This window comes from Nomascus leucogenys, chromosome 5 (assembly GCF_006542625.1).
Source record: "Nomascus leucogenys isolate Asia chromosome 5, Asia_NLE_v1, whole genome shotgun sequence".
Classification (NCBI taxonomy): domain Eukaryota; kingdom Metazoa; phylum Chordata; class Mammalia; order Primates; family Hylobatidae; genus Nomascus; species Nomascus leucogenys.
The window spans coordinates 139,156,641-139,168,954 of record NC_044385.1 but is presented as its reverse complement, the minus strand read 5'-3'; the positions used below and the strand labels follow the sequence as shown (position 1 = coordinate 139,168,954).

Below are 12,314 nucleotides of genomic sequence, written 5' to 3'. Positions count from 1 at the left end.
TACAGGTGTTGAGAGCCAGCTTCTGCCAGGAAAGACAGAACTCCACATACCATCCCCCTCTGCCTTCCACACCCACCTGCCAGACACAACAAGGTGGTCCCAAGGCCGCCGCCCCCTGAAGCAGCCGGAAGCTTGCTCTCTGTGCTGCATCCCCCAAAACAGCTGCAAAGGAAACCAGGGTGAGGGGCTCGATGTCTCAGCCACCCAGGAGCAGAGACCACGAACCCCGGTTTGTTGGGAGCTTGTGTGCGAGCCCAGGACAGGTCAGCCCTAACCTGACTCACATGAAAATGGGGAAACAGATGGCACATTTCGCGTGGTGTTTCCAGAGCTCAGGCCTCTTTGGTTTTGTTTGTTTGTTTGTTTGGAGACAGAGTCTTGCTCTATCCCCCAGGTTAGAGTGCAGTGGCATGATCCCAGCTCACTGCAACCTCCGCCTCCTGGGTTCAAGCAATTCTCCTGCCTCAGCCTCCCAAGTAGCTGGGATTACAGACGCCTGCCACCACACCTGGCTAATTTTTGTATTTTTAGTAGAGACCAGGTTTCACCATGTTGGCCAGGCTGGTCTCCAACTCCTGACCTAAGGTGATCCTCCAAGGGCCTCTTTGAATAACCAGGAAATCAAGCCCTAAATGCGGGTTTCATCCACAGGGACAGACGCAGACAGGCTTTGTATTCACGGAAGCAGTGAGCGGTGAGCACAGGAGCCATCAGGGTCGCCTCTGGGGTCTGCACCAAACCTCTCTCTCTGCCTTTCCTTCCTTTGTGCATGGTAAGGTGCTGAGGACAGTCACGGAATGGGAATGGCAGGGCCACTTTCAGCTGAGCAGGCTGGATGTGCACACACATTCATCATTCAATTCCTAAACATCTAAATATGTTTTAAAGATGTTACTAATTAAAACCGTTTTTCAAAAATCAATCCTGAGATATGAACCTCACTCACGATCTGCTAATTTCTTCTCATATGTAGCGCATAGAAGCTTTGGGTTCAGCGACCATCATGAAAACCCGGCCGTCCTCTCCTGGCTGGCGGGGGCCACTTCCTCCCTAAGCTCCTTGGTAGCCCCTCCATGAGAAAACACAAAAAACCCACGTGAGATCCAAGTTCTTCCTGTCACCCCGCTGGTTGGCCTCAGGGAGGCTCGAGAATGGTTGGGCCCCTGGGAAGCGGGTTGACTTTTGTGAACCCCAGGAGTCTATTTTATACAATGTGGCCCCAAGCTACTGTTAAGAAATCCAGTAAGTGGTATCATTTTTGGCAGTAAAAGAGCCTTACATTAACCACTCCATTAGTCGTGGAGTAGAGAGTTGTTTAGGGCAGGTCTTAAATGAGCTGTTGGGTGATTTAAAATTCAACGCTCCTGGGCTGATGCGGGTGGGAGCCGCCGCGCACACCTGGGGTGCGGCACAGACGAAGGTGTCTCGTTTCCTCTCTCCGTAAGGCGTGGGGTGCAGGGAAGGACAGAGCGTGCTTGTGGAGAACGATGACTTCCCCACGCAGCCCCCACAGGGTAGTGACAGCAGCGCTGGGAAGCCCCACACTGTCCGACCGGGCGACCCCAACCCCTCTGCGCCAGCCCTGCCGGACCAGGTCCTTGTCTCCGGGTTTCCCGCTGCCCAGGAGGCCTGTGTGTCTGGTTTGGTGTGTGACTCCTCATGGCCCTGTCGCCTTCACACCATGGTGTCTGAGAGGCCACTCGCCAAGCAGCCCCTCCTCTCCTTCAGTCCCAGCCCGGGACCCGCCAGGGAAGGTCGTGGCTCTGGTCTGGCGGAGGCACCTTTGGTGAATGGCTGGGAAGGCCACACAGCTCGGCCTCAGAGGTGCAGGTGACCCAGTGCTGCTCCCCACGTGAGTGCCACCCTCCGCCCCGGCCTTGCCGCCCCATGAGCGACCTGAAGGCCGAGCCCAGAGCCGCGTGTGGTCCCCTGTGCAGCGTTTAACAGGTGCTCCAGCTGGAATGCTTCTCTTCATTGTCCATGACAAGTTTCGTTTTAAAAGATAAAGCATTCTTACAAAAACGAAGTCTTGTTTGGGGCATTAGCTCACCATCCCTAATATATTGCCAAAAATGTCATTAATGAAACTTAATACTAGTTCTTTCCTTTAGTGAATTAAGTAGCACAATTATGTGATATGACTAATGCTGAGAAATTGGTTTTCATGCTTTGGGGATTTGTCTTGATTCTTTAACATTATTAATAAAGGAGTAAAGCAAAAAAAAAAAAAACAAAAAACAACAACAAAAAACAAGCAAACAAACAAAAAAACCGGAACATTCGCCGAGAGCCCAATTTAGATGCAAATGCCAGGCAATCCCATAATTTAGAAGGAACAATCGGATCTTCTGTATTTTCAAACTCACAGCTCTAAGTTTTCTTGAGTGTCTGTTCCCAAAGGTTCAGTTTCTTCTCAGCACTGTGCGTCTCCTGGGATTTACGCTGGACAAAGGCTCCTGGGGTGGAAGGAGGGAGGGAGGGCAGGAGCTCACCAGGCAGAGGGGCCTGTGAGGTGCTGCGCGCTGAAGCCTGGGCTCATGCTGTCTGCGACCATGGGCGTCTGGGAGAACAGTGACCACGGATGTCACCTCCATCACCATGCGACCGTAACGAGGTCAACCACAGGCCCTTCCTCTCAGAACCTTCCTTTTCCTTCTCATTTACCTGGAAAATCCCCACATACTTCATTACCGGGATCGTCAGTGTGGTCACACACCTAACTGTATGTGAGGATGACCACAGCAGCGGCTCCCAGCTGTGCACAGGAGCTCATGGCAGGCACCCGCCGGCACTAACCATGTGCGCAAGTGACCCTAACAGCAAACGGTTCCCCACAGCTTCCTGCCTGCTGGGTGCTTCTCAGTGCTTTTCATGCAGATTTAACTCATTTGATCGTCACATCAATCCTAGCAGGTAGGTGCTCTCCTGAGTCCATTTTGCAGATGAGGAAACAAAGGCACCACACGGCCACAGACGGCAGAGCTGGGGTTTGACCTCACAGGTCACGGGTCCAGCACCAGCGATTTTAACCTAATAGTCAATGCAACCCTTCACAGGGGCCCCGCTAACCTCACAAGGTGCAAAGCCTCATCCCACATCTTATCCACATATGACCACAGGACATTAGACGTTCTAACTTCAGTACTTCGCTAGAATTCCAATGTAGGCAGCTCCATTTTTGTGTGTGTATCAGACAAGGGCAGTTAGCTTGTAAATATTCTGAAAGGCGTAACAGATGCTTCTTTCTCCACACCTAGAGTTATAAAATGAAAGTGACCAGATACATTGAGTTAATCCGAAAGGTAGAAGTGTGAAAATACTACTTACAGTGGTATCCTTCCAACTCTATGGACGGTGATGTGAGCTGACGTGGAGACGATAGTTCTGGTGAAAGAAGGGGCTACGTTGAGAGTGCTGCCTGCACGTCGTGGGTGGCGGAGGAAACGAAACACACAGAAAAGGCAACCGAGCTTTCCATAATTAGGCTGCAGAACTAACTTGGCTCCAGAAACTGTATTTGGTTAAATTATGAATCAGTAGACCCTAGGGTCCGTTAAAATTATTCTCTACTCATGAAAATGTGTTTATCAGACATAGCATGCCTTTCATGAGCAGCTGAAGCTTGGGGAACTTCTGATTGTGAAGCTTATGCCTTGTTCTTTATTACAGCGAAAGCAGGTCTCCTGAGCCAGCTTCTCTCATATTTACTAGTCCCCAAAGTTCTAATTCTGGAGTTCACCCTCCAGTATCTCTCATATTTACTAGTCCCGGAAGGTCTAATTCTGGAGTGCACCCTCTGGTATTCAGCTGGTATCCATGATCAACAAGTGTGCTTTTCCCCAGAACATCTGCAAAATGAGTGGAACCCCTAAAATCCATACGCCTTCCACACCAAGGGGCCAGGCTTACAAAAAGCAGCAGGACAGCAGCATGCCAGGGGCGCAAAAGTCCAACCAAACTCGTCCAATGAGGTCGGCCATGCCAGGGGCTTTGCGGACTCGGAGGTTGGCCACGCTGGGGGTCCTTGCAGACCTGGAAGTCAGCCATGCGAGGGGCTTTGTGGACTCAGAGGTTAGCCATGCCCAGGGGCCTTTGCGGATCTCGTGCCCATAGTTCTGAGGGGGAGTTTGCACCACTATAGAAGGTGGTCTTACCCTTAGGGAATGCCAAATGCAGGGAACTTCAAACATAAGACTAAGGGAGGAGGCAGCCAGCAGGTGATGTGGAGCAGCAGGTGATGAAACGCCAGATAAGGAAGTGCCAGGCAATGAGGCACCAGGTGAGGAAGCACCAGGATGGGAGCTGATGAAACAGTGAGGGATGAGGTCAGAGGGGGCAGTGGAAGAGTCAGGAGCGGCTTTGAAGAGGGAGATCGGGAAGATACTGGAAGGCGGCCACCATCCCAAGGCACAGGTGCAGCGTGAAAAGGCGCCAGTGACTCAGGAGGCGGTGGCCAACACAAGTCCCCACAAAACTCGGAACGCACCTCGCAGGCGTCCCCTTCTCAGGTGCTGCCCGGCATCACTCACTCCTGAGACCTGGCCTGTGGTCACTCAGTGCCAGCCCCTGGAGCCACAGGTCTCCCTGAAGTGCACTCCAAGCAAACACAGGGCCGGCCCCCCAGTGTCCTCAGAGCAGGTTGGAACTGAAATCCCCGGGAGCTCGTAAGTCTGCCCCCAGTTCCACAGGTGAGGCCGTGCTCAAGCAGTCTTCGCATGGAGGGCGTCGGACTCACCCAGCTGGGAGGCCTGAGCGCTGCATTCTGCATTCTCAGGAGCGCTCGGGACACACTGAGCCGTGGCGTCAGATCACAGAAGGTCAGCAACACGGGACACCAAGGATGCTCAAAGTACTCACTGTTTCCTCACAAGCCTGTCTCCGCTCAAATCTCTAAAACCCGCTCCTCAATCCCTAACAAGATCCATAACACAACATCCCATGAAAGCTAATTGTTTTTTTAAATGTTTCCGTACTTTATAGTCACACCTATCTAATTAGAGACCTAAATTTCATGTTACAAAATAGTCAGCAACCCACACAGATGCACCTCATTTGGCTGCATGGTTTTCCTCCTAAAGGGCCACAACACATTTAAAAAATGGACAAAGAAATCATGGCTCCTTGAGGAGACGCCAATCACTGAGGCCGAAGGCAGAGGCATGACAGGGGAGCACTAAGGCATCCGTCAGAAACCGCTGGGCTGGCTAATGAGCAGGCAGCATTTTGCCAGGGAGCCACACCTACTCCACTGAGAGCTCTTCAATTCCACACAGAAACGCGTGCCCCCTGCCTCCTGGGCGTGTCCCCCCAGAGCTTTTCCTCTGAGACCTGCAACTGGGGGGTGCTGGACAGCTGTGCCTGTGTGGTGGTCCTGGGAAGCCCCCTCATCCCCCAAAGCCCCTCCATGCTGCTGTGTCCCTCAGCCCATTGCTCAGGCCACAGGCCCCTTCCCAGGAAGAGCTTAAGGAGAGGAGGCGGCACACAGCTTTTGCTCATCCATCTATGCATCCACTCATCCATCCACCCACCTTCCATCCATCCATCCACTCCTCCACTCCTCCATCCATCTACCCATCCATCCACCCACCCACCCACCAATTCATCCATACATCCACTCACTGATCCACCTACACATCCATCCATCCATTCATCCATCCATCACCTACCCATCCATTCATCCATCATCATTCATCCATCCATCCAGTCATCTATCCATCCACCCACCCACTCACCCACCCATCCATCATCATCCACCCACTTATTTATCTACCCACCCACCCATCCATTTACCCATCCATCCATCCACTCATCCATGCATCCACTCATCTATGCATCCACCCACCCATCCATCCAGTCATTCTATCCATCCACCCTTGCATCCATTTATCCACCCACCCACCCATCTATCATCATCCATCCATCCATCCATCCATCCAGTCATCCATCCATCCATACATCCACTTATCCATCCATCCACCCACCCGCCCATCTACCACCCACCCATTCATCCATCCATCCACCCACCCACCCATTTGTCTAGTCATCCATCTGTCCACATACCCATTCACCCACTCACCCATCCATCCATCTACCTTACATCCATTCATCCACTCATCCATCCATCCATCCATCCATCCATCCACTCATCTATCTACCCATTCATCCATCCACCTTCTATCTATCCATCATCCATCCATTCACTCACCCATCCATCCACCCACTCATTCATCCATCCACCCACCCATCCATCTATCCATCCATCATCATCCATCCACTCACCCACCCACACATCTACTCATCCACCCACACATCCATCCAGCTACCCATCTACCCATTCATCCATCCATTCATCTATGCATCCATCCATCCACTCATCCACCTGCTCATTGATGCATCTACCCACCCATCTACCCACGCATCTATCCATTCTCCACCTACCCATCCATCCAGTCACCCAGTCATCCATCCATGCATCCACTCATCTGCGCATCATCCCTCCCTCCCTCCATCCATCCACCCACCCATTCATTTATCCAGTCATCCAGTCACCCATCCATCCATACACCCATCCACTACCCCTCTATCTACCTTACATACATACATCCACTCATCCATCTACCAACTCATTCATCCCTCCATCCATCCACTCATCCATCCAAGCATCCACTCATCCATCCATCTACCCATTCATCATCCTCCATTATTTATCCATCCATCCACCCACACATCCATCCATCCACTCACACATCCATCCATCCATCCATCATCATCCATCCATCCATCCACCCACCCACACATCCATTCATCCACCCCTACATTCATCCACTCACCCATCCATCCACCCACTCATCCACTATCTACTAACTCATTTATCCATCCATCCATCTACTCATCCATCCAAGCATCCACTCATCCATCCATCTACCATTCACCATCCTCCATTTATCCATCCATCACCCACACATCCATCCATCCACTAACACACCCATCCATCCATCATCATCCATCCATCCATCCACCACCCACACATCCATTCATCCACCCCTACATTCATTCACCCACCCATCTATCCACCCACCCACCCATCTACCCATTCATCCATCCATCCACTCATTTATCCATGCATTATCCATCTATCATCATCTATGACAAGAGTTAGTATTGGGTCAACTAATGGAAAAGGCGGGGCTAGATTTAAAGATTCTTCTACTACAGTAGTTCCCCAAGTTTGATTCCTGAAGAACTTCATCAAGAACTTAAAAAATGTCAGTTCTCAGACCCTACCCCAGACTTCCTGAATCAGAAACTCTGAGGGTGGGCCCAGCAGCCTGTGCTTTAACAAGCCCCCAGGTGATGCAGATACATGCTCTAGTTGGAGGACCACTGTTCTGTTCCATCAAATGCTTAAATCAACTAGATCCATAGCATTGCTCCCTTGAATGTCTTCTACCTTTTCGCCAATGACTAAAATTCCAAAGAGAAAACCAAAACAGACGAAAATGAGACCTATCACATAGAAGGGGGGCCACGGGGAAGTTGCCACTGGAAAGTGCCCCTGGCCTTGTTACTGAAGATCAGGTTCAGACGAGTATATAAAATGTCAGTTTTCAAGGTCAAAGGCTACAGATTCACAGACCATATGGACAGCACACATTATACTCCTTTACATGCAGATTAGCTAGATAATGAAGGTTCTAGGTTCAGACAGAAGAAATGCATAAATCTGAAATTAAAACACAGCAGCATGTCCTGGACAGCAGCAAAGATAAAATGCTTGTGGGTTGGGGGTGAATCTACAGAGGGTGAAGCTCTGCACAGCTGAATGAGGCAGCTGCCCTAAGGTCAGCCGCTGTACGCAATCCCTCAGCTGTGACCTAGCCCCGCCACTGCCCTGAGGACCTATGCCAGCTGCCACATCAGTGTCCTGTTGCCATCAGCTCTCACCTGGCATGGACCCTAGCATGACCCCGGAAGGAGAAGCAGCTCCATGACCTCCCGCTGAAGGGTGTTTGGCTGCAGGTGGAGAACTCTCCTGAGGAAGTGCTTGGAATTTAAACCCGAGGTGGGGATCAGGTTTACCTTGACCTTCACCCCTACCAGAGAATGTGCACCACACACCCCTACACTCTGTAGTAGCATCACGTCAATACTGCACCATAAACCCCCCTCATGATGGGTTTATAGCCTTCAACCTAATAACTTGCCTCCACTGAGTGGTACCTCACACACAGCGTGAGCAGAAAATGGGTTTGTGCTGAAGGAAGAGGCCAGTGTTAATGGGTGGTAAGTGGAGTATGATGCAGGGTCACCTCCCCTAACTAAACACTACAGGGTGCTCATAACCGAGGGTGTCTGGTAAGCTGGATCTGAAAGCCCTGGTGAAGCATGCAATTATCGGTAATGCAGATGTGTGGGAGGACACGCATCTCACTGCCTGTTCCAGATGAGATGATGCCCCACACCGAGCACCCGGCTCGCACGACATTCAGGGAGCAGCCAGTGTCACTGGTGCTCTTCCGAGGTAGCCTTTTTCCAATTAGAAATGCGCACATGTCTCTCGGAGCTCATGAAGAAACCCCGATCCCTAAAAACCTGGGGAATGACATCAGCCTCTGGAGCAGTTCCCACTCTGTGACTCTGACACCGAGCGGCACGCAGAGCAGGGGGGGGCTTTCTCCTCCACCCCCGCAGCCGATCGGAAGCCTCCCTGCGAACCTGGCATCCACGCAGCCCTTCACCATACTCAAACCCTGCAAACCCTGCACGGAAAAGCTCCACTCAAGCTTCGGTAAAAGAGCTGATTCTCCAAGAATCAGGGAGCAGACGGCATGAAAATGGTTTTGTTTTCTTTCGACCCATATACAATAAACCCAGCAGCTTTGATCATAAAAGCCCCCATTAAAAACATCTTGATTAGACCATCCCATACGATGGTGCTTATGCTGATTTAATCCCTGGTTCACTCTCAGAATCCATCAGGGTGGGTAGAGAAAGAGAACCACGCCCAAACCAAGCAGCTGACATTTTAATCTCCCAGGCAAATACTAGTTAGACAACTAGTAACGGCATATATTACATAACATATGGCAACATCAGGCAAAACACTTGGCAACTTACTTTTAATGATATATCATTATTTCCTCTTCATTTCAAGGAAAACTAGTTAAGGATGCCTCTCCCTTCTGCATAACAGCCTGAGAACTCGGATGCGACCACCTGAAAGCCACGGCCAGATGCAAGCTGTCAGCCCAGTCTCTGCTTACACCTAAAAGAATCGATCTGAACTGCTCTTCAAAGCTGATTTGAAGTAATATTTCGATTAATACTGAAAATGAACGTCCAGTCCACTCTTTAGCCATACCGTCTCAAACATTTGTCTTAGGTTTAAATTGCATTTAATGAAGAAAAGAACCACCTGATTAGTCCAGGATTTTGCCTCCTCAAAATGAGCTTCCAGGTAGCTTCACCATCCCTACCCCTGGCTCTGAAACCCCAAGCTCTGGAAGCCCTTGGCTCAGATCATTCTCAATTCGCAAGCACTTGTGCATTCTCCACTGCGAGGGCTGCGGACAGGCAGGTTGATGGGCAGATTTCAGACGCACAAATGGCTCCGCATGCAGACCCAGCATCCCTGAGAGAGCCCGTGTCACCAACGTGCAGTCATTTTAACTATCCCGGGCAGCATACGATCGCCGACAGCCTCTGAAAACACACCAGCTACCAACCAGTGCCCCCCATGTCACAGCTACCACGGCTAGAAAGGAACACGAGGGCGGCTTACAAAAATCAGACGCATTTCCCCACATTTCAGCCCATGATGTCAAGCTTAAGCACAGATCACTGACGGCCAGCAGCTCCTCCTACCCGTGTGCTTGGAAACCGCATTTAATCTCTGCACCATTTCTTCCAGGGCCATCTCTTCAGTCCTCAGCCAAAACCTCATCCTCCGACACAACCAAAATGATCCTGGCAGATCCGCTTCCTCCGCACGGGGGGCGCCTGCGGGTGGGGCCGTGCGAGTGGGGAGGGGGCGCGGCGGAGGCGGGGAGGGGGCCACGGCAGCGCTTTCAGCCTCGAGCCACCGCCTCCCTGCCCGGGATTGGTTCCGCGCCACCGGGAGGGGGGCGCGCGCTGCGCCGCGGGGGGCGGGGGGCGGCTCGGCGGAAGCGGAAGCGGCGCGCGCCCGCCCCGGCGTGTCACCACCGCGGGTCACCTGGGAGTCCTGTGAGTGCACTGCCGAGGTCGCCTGGGAGCCCCGCGGGTCACCGCCGAGGTCACCTGGGAGCCCCGCGTGTCACCGCCGCGGTCATCGGGGAGCCCCGGGGCTCACCAACGAGGTCACCTGGGAGCCCAGCGTGTCACCACCGCGGTCACCTGGGAGCCCCGCGGGTCACCGCCGCGGTCACCGGGGAGCCCCGGGGCTCACCAACGAGGTCACCTGGGAGCCCAGCGTGTCACCACCGCGGTCACCTGGGAGCCCCGCGGGTCACCGCCGCGGTCACCTGGGAGCCCTGTGAGTGTATCACACAGGTCACCTAGAAATTAGTGTCACCGCCGAGGTCACCTAGAAATTCGTGTCATCGCCGAGGTCCCCAGGGAGCCCCGCGGGTGCCGCACAAGTGCCCCCGCCCCTCCCCCTGGTTCCGGGTCTCCACGCCCTCCTGCTTTGCGGGCAGCCGCGGAGCCGCGAGTGGACCGAGCGAGTGCAGCTGCCTCCGCGGGGCCGCGCCTGGCCGCCGCCTCCCTTTACCTCCGGCCGCACCGTGGCAGGTGCAGAAGCTGCAGAGGCCGCAGCAGCCCAGCGCGCCCCCTCCGCGTGGCCGCATGCCACCCGCGCCGCGCCCAGGTAAGCAGGTCCGTGGGTCGCTGGGTCCATGCGTGGGTCCGTGGCTGGCCGGGGATGGACCAGCCCCTCCCCGCAGGGGCATCGCCTGCCCAAGGACGCAGGACCCGGTGAGGGAAGCGCGCGCTGCAGGCACGGGGCTCTCCACCCTCGCCATGGTTGGCACCAAGCCACACTGTGCACTCGACACACGCAGCGTCCTGGCTGCCACCTGCAGATTCCAGCTCGTGTCTATGCAGGGCCATGGCCGCCACCACAGGGCCATGTGCAAGAAACTCTCTGAGCTCTCCTCGCCCAAAACCGCGGCTATCCTTTTGTGGTTTGGTATTATAGGTAACATGCACTTCCTTAAAGAAACAGTATTTCAGGCCTGTAGTCCCAGCTACTCCGGAGGCCGAGGCAGAAGCAGAGGCAGAGACAGGAGGATCATTTGAGCCCAGAAGTTTGAGCCTGGGCAATGTAGCAAGACCCACCCCCAACACCTCACTCCCCAATCAGTTAAAAAAAGAGAGAGAGAGAGAGAGAGAGAGAATTCCAGCAGGAAGAAGTATCCATTTCCATGAATGGTTTGGGAATTCAAGCATCAAATGGCTGAGGTTTGAACTACAGCTCATGCCAATAACATGTGCACATGCACCAGCATTCCAGCGTCCAACAGAGCATGCGTGCACCTTTCCAGCATCCGGCAACATGTGTGTCCCCCAACATCCCGGTGTCCAGTGGCACATGTGCACCTGGACGTTCCAGTGTGGTGACCTTTCAGGCACGGAGCAAGGCCAAAGGGATAAAAAGATAAAGGTGATGCAGTACTCCCCCTTATAGTGCCCACAGGTCTGCACAGGCCAGACAGATCTGGAAATAAATAATTCATAATAAAAACTAATTACAGAATAAGAGGTATAATAACCACAGATAGAAAGTATTGAGTAAATCTGTAAGAAATGGCTGCTTTGTTTTTGTTTTTGTTTAACACGAGAAACGTATTGAGTATCAGCAGTTTCACTTGGTTCTACAGAATCTCTTTGGAGCCCAGTGAAAGAACTCTGGAAAGGCCTCCGACTGCCCAGGGTGTCCCCTGGGCTGCCCAGGGTGCCTACGGCTGCACAATTGCTACCTCCTGTCTACACATGGTCTGCAAAAAGTGCCCTCAAATGGGTCTGCTCCTAACCCATTCCCTGTCAGTTCAGGGAACCTTCACCACTCCCCATTCCCCACCGCCCCCCCACCCCAACCCTGCCCCTCCAGCTTCAGGGAAAGCCTGTCATCAGGCAGAAGGGTCCTGAAATGCAGGCCCTGCCCTTTCCACTAGTCTAAGGCATAACAACCTCCCTGGTCCTCCCACACGGCCCCAGGCCACACTCCCTCTGAGCACCTGCCCTTTTCTCCCGGCCATTCTCCTGGCACGCAGGTGCCCTCCAGCCTGCCCAGCCTTGGGCTGCGTCAGGATCTACCAAGGGCTTGTTAAGCTCAC

At 53.0% G+C, this 12,314-nt stretch overlaps 1 protein-coding gene across 1 annotated transcript in view; it reads right to left on the bottom strand.

Moving 5' to 3' along the window:
* MCF2L (MCF.2 cell line derived transforming sequence like) overlaps window positions 1-11,867 on the bottom strand; it is a 100,675-nt gene extending 88,808 nt beyond the window's left edge. The window contains exon 1 of the mRNA XM_030812471.1: window positions 10,751-11,867. Coding sequence (XP_030668331.1) covers window positions 10,751-11,183 — 433 coding nt within the window. The 5' untranslated portion in view covers window positions 11,184-11,867. The remainder of the gene's footprint in view (window positions 1-10,750) is intronic.
* Between the last annotated feature and the right edge of the window lie 447 nt (window positions 11,868-12,314).